A 19,742-nucleotide genomic window follows, 5' to 3' on the forward strand; every position below is an offset into this window, starting at 1 on the left:
CCTCCGCCCCCGCGCGGGCTTCTCTGGCCAGTCGCGCGTGGGCTGAGGCCCTGGGCGGGCCGTGCGAAGGCTTGTTTGCCAAAGCGGGGTCCCCGCCGCAGTCTGGAGCTCCCTTCTTCAGGGGAGGGGGAAAAGGGTGTAGCCCCCCTACCTAGGGTGAATGGGCTGTCGCGTGGGCTGCTAAGGGCAGGCTGGGGAGCACGGGGGCCGGGGCCGCGACCATGAACTCACCCGTGGACCCCGGAGCCAGGCAGGCGCTGAAGAAGAAGCCGCCCGAGCGGACGCCCGAGGTAAGGCCAGCTGGCCCGGCGCGCCTCCCGCTGTCCAACGGACAGCATCCCTCGGTCGGTCCGAAACTTGCGGCAACTGTCCCCTTGTCAGAGCCTCGCACCTGCTGCCAAGGTGTCTGTTCTCTGAGTCCCCGGCCCTGACACGGGCCCTTGTCGCGGGCGGGTGACGACCGTCTTTCCCGCTCGCTGTGCCGCCTTCCCCGCACACCCGTCCTTGCCGGTGACTTCGCAGTGTTTTCGATAAAAAAAAAGCACCATTACTAAATCGTATTTTCTCAGAGTAAAATGTGGGTCTCGGACTGAGATTGTCCCGTAGATAGGTAGCCTATGAAAAATTGTAAGTGAACTATAACAGCCGTGTTATTAAGAAATAACTTCTCTTAAAGTTCTTTGAAATGCTGTTCAATTGCCTAAAGAAAGATAAAGTTTTCAAGATCAGTTTAAAACTTTGCATCCAGTCAGATGGTGAATTCTGGTGGAGAATTATGCCTATCTGAAGATAAGTTCTGGGGAGGTAGTTTTTTGTGTGTCGCTGGGAAATGTTACAGTATTTTGTGCTTGGATCCAAAACCTGCTGTATTGAGTTAAATGATTTTCACTTGAGCTGAAGGCTGGTGTTCGGGCAAATAACTGAAACCTGTTAACCTTGGCAATCCCTATAGAGGCTTAAATTGGGGGCGGGGGGGGGGGAAGGTTTTCCTTGATTTGGATAAGTTTCCATAATAAGTGGTATGTTTCCTAAACCAAAAAGCAAAAACTAACAACAATGTGAATGGATTGTTGGATTGTCTTGTGTGTAATTGCAATATATAAAATGAAGTACTTTGGTTTTCTTCCTAAGTCACTTTTGTGTTTTTCAGATTAATAATGTTTTGCATAGTAAGTCTCAGTAATTTGGGCTGACCTTTTGTGACATGATATTAGTCAAGCTGTAATTGTAGCTGCTGGGTCAGACTTTGTTATTGGAAATCCTGATCTTTGCATAGAAACAAAGCAAATTCTACCACTTTCCACAGTCCTCTTTTTAAGACCTGCATTTGTAATCCCATGTGTCTTAATTTTCCTCTGATAATTCTTGAGGTCATTGTGAGTTAATTGTGAGTTAATTGAAAACATTCACTTTGAACAGGTGACTCTACCATAGTTTTAATATCATTAGAAAGTATCATACAAGGCTTACAATGTATAATGTAGGTTTTACTTTTAAGTATTACTTATGATAAATTCACATTTTAATGGGAAGATCCTAATTTTCTTTAATAACAGAATTACCTACTTTGAAATTGCTTATTTTTGAGCTTTAGGAAAATTTCTAAACTGTTCACAAAGTAATGGTGGCCAGTGTGTGCTGTGTAAGTACTTTATCTTGTTTTACTGGAACAGCAGCGTTGTTTAAGGAAATGCTAAACAGCTGCCCACAGTACACAGACTGGAGCTCTGACATCTAGCAGCATAACTTGTTAACTGCTTGAATCACTGGCAGTGCTTTTTAAACTTTTATTTATTGATTTATTGGTTGATTGATTGCCACACCACGTGGCTTGTGGGATCTTAGTTCCCCCACCAGGGATTGAACCCGGGCCCTTGGCAGTGAAAGCGTGGAGTCCTAACTCCTGGACTGCCAGAGATGTCCCATCATTGGCAGTGCTTTTGAATGAGTGTAGAATTTGTTCGGGGTACAGAAGTATCAATAAAGAAGTGATAAATTGAATCCTAGTGTTGAGCTATTTGTGATAAATAATTTGATGAAATTCTCATAGGGTCATGCCTGCTTTCAGAAGATCCTTATTCTTTTTAGTGGACTCTTAAGGGTCTATTATAAATATATTCACTCAACAATTATTTGTTGAAAGCTTACCAGTTCAAGGCACTATTTTGTGCACTAGGATGTATCAGTGAACAAAACAGGCATGCCCTATTGGTGTTTACATTCTAACAAGAGAGAGGGGAGTAGGCAGATAAATATAATAAACAAGTATGTTACATAATATGTTAGCTGATAATTGCTAGTTAAAGAGCAGGATAAAGGAATTGGAAGTAAGGGACAAGGACTGGGTGCAATTTAAGGTAGTCGGTGTCCTGGTTGAGATGAATTTTGATTAAAGTCTGATTCATGTGATAGAGTTAGCCATGGGGATATATGGGGAAATAGCTTTCCAAGTAGTCATAGTCATTGCAAAAGTTCTAAGATGAGAACGTGTCTGATGCATTCAAGGAATAGCAAGGAGCTCTGAGTGACTGGAGAAGAGTGGTAAGAGATGAAGTCAGAGAGGTGATAGTGGTGGTGTAGGATGGAGCTTATCATGCAGGACTTTCTAAATTGTAAATTCTTTGACTTTTACTTTGAGTGAAAGAGGGTTTTGTTTTCCACCAAAATGTTTTGAAGCAGAGGAACAATGTTATCCTAGTTTTTTAAGCATCCTCTGGCTGCTTGCTGGGTTGAGAATAAACTGTGTGGGAGCAAGGGTAGAAAGAAACAGGAACATCAGTTAGAGGTTATCACATTAAAGCAGGGAAGAGATCATAACTCAGAGTAAAGTGATAGTAATGCTGGTGGTGAGTAGTAGTCAATTATGGAAACAGGATTTAGCCAACAGGATTTGCTAATGGATTAGATTGTGCTTTGAGGAAGAAAAAAAATCGAACATGATTTCAAGGTTTTTGGCCGAATAACTGGAGTGTTGGAGTTACCATTGAAGAGAGTTTGAGCTGCCATCAAAGAGACTGGGAAGTGCTTCCCTGGTGGCGCAGTGGTTGAGAGTCCGCCTGCTGATGCAGGGGACCCGGGTTCGTGCCCCGATCCGGGAAGATCCCACATGCCGCAGTGTGGCTGGGCCCTTGAGCCATGGCCGCTGAGGCTGTGCGTCCGGAGCCTGTGTTCTGCAACGGGAGAGGCCACAGCAGTGAGAGGCCCGCGTACCGCAAAAAAAAAAAAAAAGAGAGAGACTGGGAAAGCTGCAGGAGGAGTAGTTTTGGGGAGGGGAGTGGATCAGAAATTCAGTTTTGAATATGTCACATTTGAAATGTCTGTTAGAAATGTCAAGTAAGGAGTTGCGTATACAATTTATAATTATTTCTAAAGAGAAGACTGGGTTGGAAATAGAAATTTTATAGTTATTAGCTTACAGATAATGTCGAAAGTCAGGAGACTAGATGAAATTACCGAAGTAGTGAGTGTACATGGGAATAGAAGAGGACCAAAGACAGTGCCCTGGGGCACTTGATCACTATAAGGTCAGGGGAGAAGAGCAGAAACCAGCAAAGGAGAAGGCATGGGAGCAAACAGTGCAGGAGAAGAAAAACTAGGATAGAGTGGTGCTGTCCTGGAAGCTAAGCCAATAAAGTGTGTAATAGAAGGGGATAAAGCATTGATTCAGCTTATTTTTCCTTGAATACGTACTGGGTACAAAGCATTATAAAAAATATACAAATAGATAAGAATCAGTGTCTTATAATCTTGTAATCAGATGTTTGCATCATATAATTAATGAATAAAGAACTCTTCTGTTTGTTTCTGGGACAAAATTAATGGTTCTTTTATTTTGACCCATCTGTTGTCCTTACATGAAACTATCAACTCAAGCATAATCCTAGTGAGCCAGACACTGAGAATGGAAACTTTCGTAAAGTATGCCATTTAGAACTGTGTTCTAACACAGTTTTTACTTTTCTGGCCATTTCTCCTACTGTGTAGATTCAGCTTCCACAGCACATTATCTTTCCTGAGCTAGTTCTCTGATTTCCTTTCCCACCTTACAAAGATCTTTTTTTTTTTTAAATGGAAAATTTTAGACTTAAATACTCTGGGGGAAGCTAAGTGCTCTAAGGCAAGAAAAGCTGTTAAGGTACTCATTTTGAGTCGTTATGCCAAAATTAAAGATGCCACAGTCAAAACTGAGACCTTGAATTTGGCTTTTTCTCAACTCAGTCCATATTCATTGCCATTCTTTTTTTTTTTTTTTTTTTTTTTTGGCAGTAAGCGGGCCTCTCACCGCTGTGGCGTCTCCCGTCGCAGAGCACAGGCTCCGGACGCGCAGGCTCAGCGGCCATGGCTCACGGGCCCAGCCGCTCCGCGGCATGTGGGATCCTCCTGGACCGGGGCACGAACCTGTGTCCCCTGCATTGGCAGGCGGACTCTCAGCCACTGCGCCACCAGGGAAACCCTCAGTGCCATTCTTTCTCTGTAATCTTTCTTTTTTACCTCGGAGTGAACACCTTATTTCTCTTATATTTCTGTCTCTAAGTGCTTAATACCATGTTTTGTGCATATTAAATGATCAATAAATATGTTAAAGAGAACAAAATTTAGAATTAATTTTTTAAAGTCCTCATGTTAAAAAGATAATACTTCTGTTCATTAGAATTGCTGATTTTGTACATCCTGGGTGGTCTCATTCTGCACCGTGACTTCAGTTAATTTTTATAGGCTGACACCTAGGTCTGTATAGCGCATGTTACCCCCTTCCATGTGCTTCAGATTCATATATCTAACCAGTAAATTGTCCTCCAGGTTCTTCAATCACTAGTCTCAAATTGAAACCATCATCATTCCTCCTCTTTAATATTCTGCTGGTGACTGCCCCAGTTGCTCAATCCAGAAATTAGTGTTTTTACTCTTGATTCCCCCTGCTGTCTTCCTCTCTATATCTAACTGGTCACTAAATCTTGTTTGATTTTACATCTTGAATCTCTCTCTTCCTATCCAGCTATACTACCCTAGTTCACACTTTTATCGTTTCACCCCTGAAGTTTTGCTTGAGTCTTTTTATTTATTGTCATATTATTGCTAGAGTGATCTTTCTAATACTCGGGTCTGATCATCTTCTATTCTTGCTCAGAATTTAATTATTTCCCACTGCCTAGATAGCTTAGCAATATACGTTATCATCCAGATCATTTTTGAGAATTAAAAGAGGTGGGTTAATATTTATACCAGGAAAACAGATTAAAGGTCTGTCTCCAGCAAATTGAGATGTATGTTTACCTTACGCAGATGATAACATTAATTTATCCATTCAGTTAACAGATGATATGTTAGGCACAATACTAAAAGCCAAGGTAGTAGAGAGAAATTGGACATGGTCCCTATTCCTCAGTGACTTAGGAGACTGACATGAAAACATTAGTAAAATGTTAAGGTTACTAGTGACAAAGGTATGGATAGGGTACTTTACAACTGCAAGTGGGGAAAGGACAGGCTTCTTGGAGGAGCCTTAAATTAAAGCTTAGATATCGTGAATATCTGTCTGGATGATATCCAGAAGGGAGGTCATTCCAGGCAGTGAGCAGCAGGAGCAAAGGCACTAATGGAGACAAGCCAGGTACATTTGTAGAACAAGAAGCCAGTCTGTAAGGCTAGAGCATGCATTCCCAATGGGGATGATGTCATCCCCAAAGGGACAAAAATTAGGTCTTCTGGGGGGAGTGAAAAAAAAATCTTAGGTATTACTATGGTTTGTGTAGTAATATCTACACAAAACTCATCCCTACCAGACAAAGTCTTATTCCTTAATATTTAATTGGGATGGGGTGGCAATTATGAAAAATACTCTTTGGAGGGATGTGATAATGAAAAAAGGTTGCAAAACACTGGGATAGTTAGTGTATGGGGTGTTTGTGTGTGTAAGGCGATGGTACATCGTGGTAGATGTTAAATGTTGAAGCTGGGTATAATAGCAGGATTGGATCATTTCAGGGATTTGGACTGGATGTTGTAAATAAAGGAGAACTATTGGAGGGTTTAAAGCCCAGAAATAAGATCAGTTTTACAAAGATTACTCTGTGGGCATTGTTGAAGATGTAGGGGGGGGCAGGGGGTGGGTCGGGAAGGGCACAGGCCGGCTACCTTTGAGGCTGGGTGGTTTACAGTAGGATGAACAAATAACATTTTGTCCAAACCACGATATTTTTCTGTGTGAAAGGCAAGACTGTTAATGATTATATCAGGATAACCGGGAAATCAGGAGATACGGATCTGGTTATAGGAAACAAATGCAGTAGTTCAGGAGTGAGATAAGGTAGCAGAATATTTGATAGTGGAATAGTGAGGCAGTAAAATTGGCCCAACATGGTCACTGGTTGAAACGGGAATTTGTACATCCCACCAGAGTTTTTTTTTTTTTTAACTTTGAAATTGACTGTAATACACATACTGTAAAGTCCGCATGATTTTACATATAAACCAGCTTAATTTTCACAAATATATTTAGCTACCATGCAAATCATGATATAGAATATAACCAGCACTCCAGAAACTCCCCCTTTGCCCCTCCCAATCAGTACCCTTTCCCAAAGGAAACTGTTCTGACATCTTTCACCATAAATTAGTTCTGCCTGTTTTTGAATTTCATTTGAGTGGAATCATACAGTGTGTATTCTTTACAGCAACCAAGGGGACTATGAAGCTATCTTGGTTCTTTGCATTTTATCTCTGGACTGGACTTTGAAGCTCCTCTCTTGGCTTTCCTTGATCTTCATGTACTTATCCTTTTTTATACCGTGACTCACCTACCCTTTTGGATTGGCCACCTTATTCTGTCCAAGCCTACTCTTGTGGTAACTGCCTCAAACCCCAAATGCTGCACTTGAGGCAAAGATATACTCTGTCCTTATATTCTTCTCAAGTGTCTGCAATAGCTCTGGGGCAAATCTGGCAAAACTTTTCTGTCTTTTGCTTGTTGGGACAGACTTGGGTTGGGTCTGTTCAGAGTAATGCAAAAGTTCAGATAATTTCTGAATTTCTCATTTGAGTAACTGTGTATAAGAGTACGTTATTAAAGAGCAGAATTAGGCTAGAAAGAGAGTTCAGTTTTGGAAAGGGTTTGAGGCTCTCTACAGGAGACACAGATAGAGATGTTCAGTAAGCATTTGGAGCTTCAGGTCAAACCAGGTTATGGGTCTGAGTTGGTCTGAGAGTCTACAGCGTATGGATCATAGGTGAAGTCATGGGATTGGTAGGAATACTCAGAGTGAGAAAACTAAGTGAGAATAGAAGGGCAGACCCTTTGGGTGCTCTAATATTAAAGGGATGGGGGAAGGAAAAGAAAACGGCCAAAGAGAATGAAAAGAAATTGTTTATAGAGGTAGAAGGAGAACAGAAAAGTGGTGTTATAGGAGGACATTTCATAGAGAAATCCCTAATCATTAATATCAGGTACTATAGAGAGTTCAAGCAAGGTGAGGACTCATAAATTCTTCGGGTTGCATCCATCAGAATGGTTTCAGTGGACTGAATACAGAGCCTGACTGCAGTGGATTAAAGTGAGAATCAGACCCAAGAAAGTGAAGGCAGTAAGTTTACTGTTTGTGAGTTTGGCTCTGAGGGGAATGGGAAAGATGTGAAGTCCTCCATTATCTTCTGCCTTATCGACCCCCACCCCCAAACACATGCATTTTAAACTACTTATATAAATATCCTAACAGTACTTTTTAAAAAAAATTTTTTATTGGAGTAAAGTTGCTTTACAGTGTTGTGTTTCTGCTGTATAGCGAAGTGAATCAGTTATATGTATACATATATCCCCTCTGTTTTAGATTTCCTTCCCATTTAGGTAACCACAGAGCATTGGGTAGAGTTCCCAGTGCTATATAGTAGGTTCTCATTAGTTATCTGTTTTATACATAGTAGTGTATGTATGTCAATCCCAATATCCCAGTTCATCCTACCCTCCCCCTTCCCCCCTTGGTATCCACAAGTTTGTTCTCTACATCCGTGTCTCTACTTCTGCTTTGCAAATAAGTTCATCTGTACCATTTTTCTAGGTTCCACATATAAGCGATATTATACGATATTTGTTTTTCTCTTTCTGACTTACTCTGACAGTCTCTAGGTCTATCCACATCTCTGGAAATGGCACTATTTCGTTCATTTTTATGGCTGAGTAGTATTCCATTGTATGTATGTACCACATCTTCTGTATCTTTTTGAATTATGGTTTTCTCCGGGTATATGCCCAGGAGTGGGATTGCTGCATAATATGGTAGTTCTATTTTTAGTTTTTAAGGAGCCGCCATACTGTTCTCCGTAGTGGCTGTACCAATTTACATTCCCACCAACGGTATAGAAGGGTTCCCTTTTCTCCACACCCTCTCCAGCATTTATTGTTTGTAGATTTTTTGATGATGGCCATTCTGCCTGGTGTGAGGTGATACCTCATAGTAGTTTAGATCAATAGAAAAGGATAGAAAGTCCAGAGATAAACCCACGCACCTATGGTCACCTAATCTATGACAAAGGAGGCAAGAATATACAATGGAGAAAAGATAATCTCTTCTATAAGTCGTGCTGGGAAAACTGGACAGCTACATGTAAAAGTACGAAATTAGAACACTCCCTAACACCGTACACAAAAATAAAATTAAAATGGATTAAAGACCCAAATGTAAGGCCGGACACTATAAAACTCTTAGAGGAAAACATAGGCAGAACATTCTTTGACATAAATCATAGCAAGACCTTTTTGACCCACCTCCTAGAGTAATGAAAATTAAAAAAAAAATAAATGGGACCTAATTAAACTTAAAAGCTTTTTCACAGCAAAGGAAACCATAAACGAAATGAAAAGACAACCCTCAGAATGGGAGAAAATATTGGCAAACAAAGAGACCGGCAAGGGAATAATCTCCAAAATATACAAACAGCTTATGCAGCGCAATATCAAAAAACAACCCACTGAAAAAATGGGTGGAAGACCTAAATAGACATTTCTCCAAAGAAGACATAGAGATGGCCAACAAACACATGAAAAGATGCTCAATATCACTAATTATTAGAGAAATGTAAATATCCTAACACAGTACTTTTCAACCTGGGCTACATGTTTTTCAACCTGGGGAATTTTTTTTTTTAATGCCCAGGCCCACCCTTCATTTCTTGAATTAGAACCTTCTGGAATGGAGTATCAAGCATTGGTATTTATAGAAGTCTCCTTAAGTAATTCTAATATATAGACAGAGATTAGAAGCATTGTCCATTGTGCCATATTCTTTCTGTGTGCTTTATATAGGGTGGGAAAGTGTTTAGGGCCCTGGAATTTGGATTTGGATTTGGACAAGCCTACTTCAGATCTGGGCTCTAGCACTGAGAATTTGAGTGACCCTAGGAAAGTTACCTAACTTTAAGATTGAATATCTTTGGGGGATTGTTACGTGGACTGAATAAGATAATATATGTAAGTATTTATTTAGCAAAGTACCAGTCATAATGAGCACTCAATAAATGTAGCCATACATATTAGTTTGTTATTTCCTTTGTCTAGAACACCATCATCTCATTTGACAAATCCAGACTCCTCACTGAAATCTCATCTTCCACTCCTTCTCTGTGTCCCTTCCTCTGCCATAGCAGTTACTGTACTGTGTTATGATTACTAGCATGTTTGTCTCTCTGGCTGGACTGTAAGCTCCTTGAAGACAGTGACTATTTCCTTACTTCCCAGTTTCCATCATGCAATACTTGTTACATAGTAGGTAGCCAAATATTTGTAGCGCAAATGACTTTAAAGAGAAAAGGAATCTGAAAAATACTGTTCCCCTATTTTTCTAGTAGTGATTTTTGTTGGTCTGATACTTGAAGTGGTGGGGAAAAAAGACTGATGAAGTTTGGCACAATGGCAAAATTTGCCATTAATATCCTCTTATTAAAATAAGAATAATGTACAATTACCATAAAGAAACTGTGTGTTTTACCTGGCAGTTCTTCAGAGACAGTTCAGAGAGAGGAACTTAAGTCATACCTTGAAACAGGAACTTCTTTTTTATATGGCTTTGAAACACATTTCCAGTTTTAACTGCAATGCCAGTTTTAACTTTTCATGTGTTTTTAACCAGGTGGCTTAAAACTTTTGCTGGGCAAATATTTCATGCTCAGCTAGATGTTAATGTAATTGCCTATTCACAATCCAGAAAAGGGTTTTGTTAAAAAACAAACAAAAAATAGCTTATTTTTGTTACCAAAAGTTAAAGAGGGAACTTGGACTGAAAGAATGTAAACTTTAGTATTCTTGTAATTATTTGTTAATCTATTTCAGAATTTAGAGTATTGGTTTTCAAGTGTACACTTGTAGAGATTTTTTCTTAATTGGCGAAAATGTACCATTGTACTTGGAGTCGTTTTTGAGTGAGTCACTGTGTGCATCCTTGAGGGTGGCAGAACAAAGATTCAGTTGTGCTTTTCCACAGCAGATGCACATTCAGAGGGTTCCTTGGAAAATAAGAGAACTTATTTATGCTTCTGGGCCCCTCTGACCTTCATTTGTAAGCTAAACTGTATAGAAAGGGAATACTAGATCTGGATGGGGCCTTTATTAGACGGTTCTTTTGCATGACACCTCATTTTACATGTATTGGAGATTCCCAACTTGAGAAAAAAAACTGTGGCCATTCAGGAGTTTAGATACCATAAAATCTTGTTTTTGAGAGATGAGGATCTTCCCTGAGAGAGAATTCTGCGAAGAGGAGGAGCAGCCAGGCATGGTGAACTTGACTGACAAAGTCATGTTCTTTGAAAGGGATGTAGGATTGTGAGCTCTGTAACATTGTAGTTATCATTTGGCTTTACCTTGAACTGGCCTGTATAAACTGAGGTCTCGCTGTAAATAAAAACTGAATGAGCCACTTTATTAAGAACTTGAGGTTATGGAGGCATAAGCAGCCCCCATTTGATGTTCACTACTACCAGACATTCTCCACTACTTTGCCCCAAACTGAAATTTTGGCAGCCCTAGGGCTTCTGGCTTTGACATGTGGCAGAGGCAGTGGGACTCGTTGGACAGGACACTTAGTACATAGCAGAAGTAGCAGCACCACCTAGCATGTATTTGTGAACGTATGTATATGTAGCTCTTCCAAAAATACTTTAGCTGATGGTTCAAGAGCTAGTGAAATGGGTTGCATACAGATAAAGGAACTGAACTTGAGAGAGGTAAAATGTCTTGCTCAAGGTCACATGATTCATCAGTCACTTCCTCAGTCCAGTAGTGCCCCACTGCTTTCTCTTTATCAGTGAACTTTAGGTTACATTTTAAGCTTTGAACTGTGTTTTTTTACTGACATCTATATAGAGGCCTAATATTTTCCTAAATAAATGTCTCTCATTTAATTGTGACTGTACTAGATGAAGTATAATACTTTAAGGTGCCTGTGTCAATTTAATGGAAGTTTATAATTCTCAAGTTTTGTGTAGAATGAAAACAGGTGTGCTTGATATGTGATTTTTTTTTTTTATACCATTCTGTTTTATAACTTGTTTTCAGAGGATGGTAGCCTGTTCTAGTTTGGTTTCTTAAAAGCATTCATTTAATACGAGAAGGCTTCATCATAGTATATTTTTTAGAAAAGAGTTTATAAGTGTCACAAGTGGCAACTGAAGTTTGGATTGCTTATGAGCTCCTTAAATGACTCTCTGAGGCAGAGTTGAATGCATGCTTTTTTTGTGGAAGACTGCCTGATGAATGTGTGGTAAATATTTTTAAAGTCCTGTTTTTAAGTGCTAGGGATAAAAGATTAAAGTTCTTAGGGGAGGAGATGGGCAAGTACACAGACAAAATACAGCCTGGTTAAGTACTGTGATAGTTGCACATATCAGGTGCTCAGGAGTTTTGTAGGAGGGCTGTTGGGAGACAGGAGTAAAGGGTAGGTAGGTGTCATTCAAATTGTTTTAGAAAAGGGAACCCTGACATGAGTATAGATGTGAATATATAAAAGTTAGGTGAAGAAGGAACAATGTGTGTTTCCTGAAAAGGGAACAGCATTTTCCAAGGCCACAAGATGAACTTGGTATGAACATGCAAGTTGCCTGTGTAGCTGGAACATTGGGACAAGAATAAGTAGTAAAATAGGTGAGGCTGCAGGCATGGTCAGGATCCAGAACATGAAGGGCTGTGTTCTCCTTGTTAAGGAGTTTGCATTTTCTTTTTAGAAAGATCACTCTGGCAGCACTCTGAAGAATGGATTACAGGGGGCCAGACTAGAGGCAAGAAGGCTGTTTTCTGTTATCCAGTAAGAAATAATGAATCCCTAAATTGCTCCAGATGAGATGAGCAGAGATGTTTAGAAAGTAGGATTGATAGATTTCCTACCAGAGCCATTGAAGGTGAGTACTGTCACCTAAATCAGGGAATTGAGGAGCAAGACACAGCTAGGGATGCAGATAATCAGTTTAACTTTGGATATTTGCACTTGAGTTGCTGAGGAGTCACCCAGGTGAAAGTGTTCAGTGTGCAGTAGAAAGTGTAGGTTGTTTATTACTTCTCCATTAATTAGCTGGTATTCTGTATAGAAGAACTTCCCCCACTTGCCCCTCTCCTCTTTCTCTAAAAAAAAAATCACTGAATTCAAGGATTATTTTTGTATTTTTAATATTGTCATTGTTCTTTTTGATTCTTAGGTTGCCCCAACTTTAGCCACTGGGAGCCCTTTCTAAGTCAGCTCCTTTTGGCGTGAGCCAGTAGTCTTTAAGTAATACTTTACTTTCTGGCCCAAAAAGGTGTTCCAGGCTTTTACTTTCCTTGCTCTACTACTGAAATCAGCCGTTTATGGGATTGGCCAAAAAGTTTGTTCGGTGTTTTCCGTAAGATGGCTCGCTTCGTTGTCTTTATCTTCATGTGAAACAATTTTCTTAGATTGTATTGTGATAGCTGTCATGTCAGCGTGCATTTTTAAAAAAACATCAAAATTGGTGAATTTTTGTGTAGCCATTTTAATATTGAAGATGGAAGAAAACAACTTTTTTGGCATATTATGCTTTTATTCTTTAAAGAAAGGTAAAAACACAACTGAAACACAAAAAAAGATTTGTGCAGTGTATGGAGAAGGTGCTGTGGCTGATCGAACATGTCAAAAGTGGTTTGCGAAGTTTGGTGCTGGAGATTTCTTGCTGGACGATGCTCCACGGTCAGGTAGACCAATTGAAGTTGATAGCGATCAAATCGAGACATTAATTGAGAACAATCAACGTTACACCATGCTGGAGATAGCCGACATATTCAAGATATCCAGATCTTAAGCACTGAAAATCATTTGCACCAGCTTGGTTATGTGAATCACTTTGATGTTCCACATATAAGTTAAGCGAAAAAAATCTTCTTGACTGTATTACCGTATGCGATTCTCTACTTAAACATAATGAAAATGTTCCGTTTTTAAAACAAATTGTGATGGGAGATGAAAAGCGGATACTGTACAATAATGTGGAGCAGAAGAGATCATGGGGCAAGCTAAATGAACCACCACCAACCACACCAGAGGCCGATCTTCATCCAAAGAAGGTGATGTTGTGCATATGGTGCGATTGGAAGGGAGTCCTCTCTTATGAGCTCCTTCCAGGAAACCAGAAATTCCAACAAGTACTGCTCCCAGTTAGACCAACTGAAAGCGGCACTCGACGAAAAGCATCCAGAATTAGTCAACAGAAAGTGCATTATCTTCCATCAGGATACCACGAGACCACATGATTTTTTTTATGACCAGGCAAGAACTGTTATAGCTTGGCTGGGAAGTTCTGATTCATCTGCCGTGTTCACCAGACATGGCACCTTCAGATTTCCATTTATTTCGGTCTTTACAAAATTCTCTTAATGGAAAAAAATTCCATTTCCTGGAAGACTGTAAAAGGCACCTGGAACAGTTCTTTGCTCAAAAAGATAAAAAGTTTTGGGAAGATGGAATTATGAAGTTGCCTGAAAAATGGCAGAAGGCAGTGGAACAAAACAGTGAATACATAGTTCAACAAAGTTCTTGGTGAAAATGAAAAATGTGTATTTTATTTTTACTTAAAAGCCGAAGGAACTTTTTGGCCAACCGAATATCTGAGGAACCTGGGTTCCTTTTAGTAGGAAATGGTATTTAGAATCCATGGTCTGGGCTCCAGGTGTGGTAAGTGTTATATAGCCCTTTATTGCTATTTTGCAGAATATATTTACACCTTCACGGATGATAAAACCAATGGAATGGAGTTCTGTGTTTAATGTATGGGCTTGTTAACTTGGAGATATTGTTGAAAATCTTTAAAATAGCTTTAATTGTCTGCTGAACATAATTTAACCTTTGTTTTGTAATTTTGTAATACACATTTGTTACCATGTGATAGTGTCCATGCTATACATTTAATAGGTATTATTTTATTTTATGTTTAAAAGGAAGCAGTTTGTCATTCCTATTGTACAAAAAATAAATGTTAAGCAGATTATCCAATGTTACATGGTTAGTAACTGATAGAGGCAGAATTTGAAACCACAGCTGTCTCCACAGTCCAAGTTTTTAACCACACTGTTAGGCTGAAGGCAGCCTAACGATAATTTGGGGAAGATTCTTCAGCATAAGTTTTGATTATACAACTACAGCTGCAGAATATGTATATCTTGGGATTGAATCTGTACTAACCATAGAGATCCATCCTGAGAGTTTTTTAATTGTTAAAATTGCTGGGATAACGAGTAAAATATCTTGGTTAATGAGTGTTTTAGATACTTGATGTTGTATTGAAAGTTATATGTGATGACTTAAGCCTATCATAGGTAAGAAATAAACTAGTTTTAGACTTTGAGAAACAAAAAATTCAGAATTGCTCTAAGCATTCCACTTTGAGTTTTCCAAGTTTTGGTTGGTTTTATAAGCATGTGTAGAGCAGCAGTCAGCCGAATTGAGAGATGGAGTTGCTGAGAGAAGCGTACTGCTTGGTACAGTGTTGACGAAGGGGTTAGAAATCCCAAAGTGCTTAATTAGAAGTGTATACTTAGCAGAATTATTAATTCCTCATACATACAGAGCTGCAAATATGAATTGAATATTTCATTTAACAGTGAAATTGAAAAGTCATAGAATATGCCTACAGTAAATGCATTAGGTATGGATCACTTGAAGGGCAGTTTGTAGGATGGCAGTGGTCTCCCCCACCTCAGCTTACCTTCACTCATGTAACTGACTGGCTGAGAGGGTATGGCTGATATGTTTTAGGAAGCACTGAGTCATCACCGCTTCCTCACCTTCTTTTTGCCCAAGTAGAACTTATTATTTTTATTCTCTAATCCTGAGTTGGTATTTGTTCTTCTAATACCCCTGGATAATTTCTGCAGTATTTTGTAGTTACAGAACCAGTGGCTGATCTAGGTGTTACTGATCTGGAATGTCATAAATTCTGAGTTTTTTCATCTTCCTCATGATTTCCCTCTTTCACGTTGAGTAGAGCAGCTTTCAAGTGCACACTAAATAATTAACGTCACTTTGAATATAGCATTTAAATTTTTTATTACCAAGAAATATCTGCAAGACTTCCAGTCTGCCTCTGTCAGGGTTGTTTGTTTGTTTGTTTTGGCTTTCTATAATAGCTTTTATTGATCTTGGACATACCAAAAGCCTAACAGATAGTGCAGTACCTTTAGCCTGTCTCAGAGATAATTGGTACAGAAACCACAAGAAACCTGTTTCTTTTTTTTTTTTTCCAGGCAGGAATTAACACTTTTTTTTTTTTTTTAAACATCTTTACTGGAGTATAATTGCTTTACAATGGTGTGTTACTTTCTTCTGTATAACAGAGTGAATTACCTATATGTATACATATATCCCCATATCCCCTCCCTCTTGCGTCTCCCTCCCACCCTCCCTATCCCACCCCTCTAGGTGGTCACAAAGCACCGAGCTGATCTCCCTGTGCTCTGTGGCTGCTTCCCACTAGCTATCTGTTTCACATTTGGTACTGTATATATATCCATGCCACACTCTCATTTCGTCCCAGCTTACCCTTCCCCCTCCCCGTGTCCTCAAGTCCATTGTCTATGTCTGTGTCTTTATTCCTGTCCTGCCCATAGGTTCTTCAGAACCATTTTTTTTTAAGATTCCATATATATGTGTTAGCATACGGTATTTGTTTTTCTCTTTCTGACTTACTTTACTCTGTATGACAGTCTCTAGGTCCATCCACCTCACTGTAAATAACTCAATTTCGAAGAAACCCCTTTCTAAGACCAGCATTACACAGTCAACAACTATCAATACTTGCTGTCCTGCATAAACCAAAACCATAACCACTCACATCATATGAGAGAATCAGTTTGCTACTACAACCATCCTTTGTTCTGGGAGATTATTTTCTGTCCTTTCATAAATGCTTAACATCTTGTGACCCTAAAACCAGGTGCACTGGAGAGACCAGGATTTACTGGACATCTCAGTGCTTGCGTTCCTCCTCATTAATAGGTTATCAGCCAAATAACCCAAGTGGCATAGATCCTACCAATAAGCCACTTGTTCTAAACTTTCTGTGCATCAGAACCACCTGTAGGGCTCATTAAACCACAGATAGCTAGGTCTTACTCCCAGAGATTCTGATTCACTAGGTCTGGGATGGAATCTGAGAATTTGCATTTTTTGCCGAGTTCTCAAGTGATGCTGATGGTGCTACTGTAAAGGTCTTTCAGGGTTGTTACTTACACGTAGCGGAACCCAATTCTGGTCAATTTAAAGAAAAGGAATTTATTAAAAGGATAGTGCGTAGCTACAGAATTGTTGGGAGTGCTGGAGAAATAGACTTGGGGCTAGACAACTATGATCCATACTCTTTATCACATATTTGGTAAAGATACTACTGCTGCTAGCACTGAACACAGCTTGCACTGCTGAACATCTATACTGTACACTGCATGTGTACACAGACCCTTCAACCACTAGCTGCCAAAGTGGATTCTGGATAGTTCTTGCTTCTCGGTATCACTAGATTAACAGTTTATGATGAGTATATGTGATTGGTAGTGCTTGGGTCATTTGCCTGTGCCATAGTTTTATGGAAGGTTGGAAAAGTGAAAATCTGATATACTCAGTTTCCACCAAAACTCATAAGTTGAGGTATTTGCTAAAGAGGTGTTTATTCATGGCTTGACTTCTTTGTTAGATATTTTGACCATATGCAATAGGAGTTGACAGAGTATTGCCTGGGAACCAAATTAGCCTACCAACTATTTTGCAAATAAAGGTTTATTGGAATGTGCCCACACCCATTCATTTACATTTTTTTTTTTTTTGGTTGTTTTCATGCTACAAAGGCAAAGTGGATTAGTACTTGTGACAAAAACCATATGACCCAGAAAACCTAGAATATTTATTATCTGACCCTTTATAGAAAAAGTTTGCCAACCCCGGATAGGAGTAATCCTAATACTTCTATTCAGATCCATGCAGTCACCATTTATAGATGCTGTTGGAGAACTGCGTGTAAAATGGCCAAATTGTCAAAGATTGGAGACAAATAAAGGGCAAACTTTTAGATAATTTGAAGGACTTTTAGAATCTGTAGTTCATCAACTTTGTCAGACTTTCTTCAGGCAGAGAACTGGAGAACCATGTGTATATTTCAAAACTTGTAAATTATGTTCTCACTTAGACTTTAAAATGGAAAAGTGAATTCCTAATTCTTTGTCAGCTATTCATGGCATCATCAGTGATGTACCAGAGATGTCCTCTGACTTGAAAACAGAGGAAATGATATGACATAATTCAGTTGAGGATCTCAGGAAATTCTGGGACTCCTGGACTCTAGCCTACCCTCATTGGGCAGGTCAAGTTACGGATTTCTAATTCTGTTTGTCAAGACATAACCTTTCCAGTTTTCAGACCTTGTTTGCCACTAAAACAAAATTGTCTTGATGTTAGAAAATAACAAGCACATTTCCATGGGATAGGCATTTTGTGGGTGTCTGACCAGGTTATGATGACTCTTAATTCAAAGGGTGGGGCCCCAGCAGCTGTGTTTGTAGTATATGACTACACCTACCAACCACTGTTTTGGAAGTTCTAGCTCATGCATTAAAGCTAGGGGGGAAAAAAAGTATGTACATACATAGATTGGGGAGGAAATACTAGTGTTCTTGTTCACAGGAGAGGTTACTGTATATGTAGAAAATCCAAAAGAATCTACAAACTGTGAAATTTATTAAGGTTTATAGTATACATCTTAAACTTATCACAATCAACCTTCAAGTGATATTATACTATTTCTTATATAAGAACCTTACAATACTATACTTGCATTTTTACCTCCTGGCCTTTGTGCTGTTGTGATGCATTTTACTTGTACACATAAATAAACCTCATAATTCATTGGTGTCGTTGCTGTTGCTTTAAATAGTCAATTGTCTTTTAAATAATTAGAAAAAAGATTTATATTTACCCATGTAGTTACCATTTTCCAGTTTTTCTTCATTCCTTTGTGTAGCTCCAGATTTCCATCTTGTATTGTGTTCTTCTTTTATGAATGACTTTTAACATTTTTTATAGAGCAGGTGTGCTGGTGATTGACTGACTCAACCTTTGTATATATGAAAAATATTTTGCCTTCCTCTTTGAAGGGTATTTTTCTGGGAATAGTATTCTAGATTGATAGTTTTTTTCTTTTGTGACTTTAAAGGTGTTACTACAGTGTTGTCTGGATTGCGTTGTTTCTGACTATTCTGTATTCTAATGATCTCGCTGTGTAATTTATCTTCTTTAGCTGCTTTTATAATTTTATCATTTTTTTAAGCAATTTGATTATGATCTTTGCAGTTGTTTATTTCATATTTCTTGTGCTTGGGTTTTGTTGAGCTTCATGGATGTGCAAGTTTATAGTTTTTATCAAATATGGAAGATTTTCCACCATTCTCCAAATTGTTTTTTTGTTCTTTGTCTTCTTCACAGTGACTCCAGTTATACTTCTGTTAGGCCTGCTTAAAGTTGATGCCTGTCCTACTGTTCACATTTTTGTGCTCTGTTGATATTTTTTCCATATTTTCTCCCTGTGTTTTATTTATTTATATTTTTAATTGAAGTATAGTTGATTTACAATATTATGCAGTGTTAGATCATACATACAACATAGCAATTCAGTATTTTTGTAGATTATACTCCATTTAAAGTTATTATAAAATATTGGCTGTATTCCCTGTGCTGTACATTACATCTTTGTATCTTATTTATTTTATATTTAGTAGTTTGTACCTTTTAATCTCCTACCCCTATCTTGCCTCTCTCCCCACTGGTAACAAGTAGTTTGTTCTCTATATCCATGAGTCTGTTTCTGTTTTGTTATATGTATTCATTTGTTTTACTTTTTAGATTCCACATGTAAGTGATAACATGCAGTATTTGTCTTTCTCTGTCTGATTTATTTCACTAAGCATAATACTCTCCAGGTCCATCCATGTTATTACAAATGGCAAACTTTCATTCCTTTTCGTGGCTGAGCAGTATTCCATTGTGTGTATATATGTGTGTGTGTGTGAGCGCACACATACGTACGCATATTACGTCTTCTTTATCCATTCATCTGTTGATGGACACTTAGTTGCTTCTGTATCTTGGCTGTTGTAAATAATGCTGCTATGAACATTGGGTGCATGTACCTCTTTGAATTAGTGTTTTAATTTTCTTCAGATGTAAGCCTAGAAGTGGAATTGCTGGATCTTAACGGTAGTTCTATTTTTAGTT

General features: G+C 38.8%; 1 protein-coding gene across 10 annotated transcripts in view; it reads left to right on the plus strand.

Moving 5' to 3' along the window:
- The window catches only part of RAPGEF6 (Rap guanine nucleotide exchange factor 6), a 218,502-nt gene continuing 198,760 nt past the window's right edge, over positions 1-19,742 (plus strand). For 3 of the 10 annotated variants that reach the window (XM_027098264.1, XM_027098295.1, XM_027098299.1), the window contains exon 1: positions 7-290. In XM_027098264.1, the coding sequence (XP_026954065.1) occupies positions 222-290 (69 nt within the window). In that variant the 5' untranslated portion in view covers positions 7-221. Of the gene's footprint in view, positions 291-19,742 lie in introns of all 10 variants that reach the window. The other 7 variants (XM_027098274.1, XM_027098285.1, XM_027098308.1 and 4 more) reach the window with 5 other exon arrangements.

This window comes from Aethalodelphis obliquidens, unplaced genomic scaffold (assembly GCF_003676395.1).
Source record: "Aethalodelphis obliquidens isolate GAN/ISIS:26980383/991018 unplaced genomic scaffold, ASM367639v1 scaffold4, whole genome shotgun sequence".
Taxonomy (NCBI): Eukaryota; Metazoa; Chordata; class Mammalia; order Artiodactyla; family Delphinidae; genus Aethalodelphis; species Aethalodelphis obliquidens.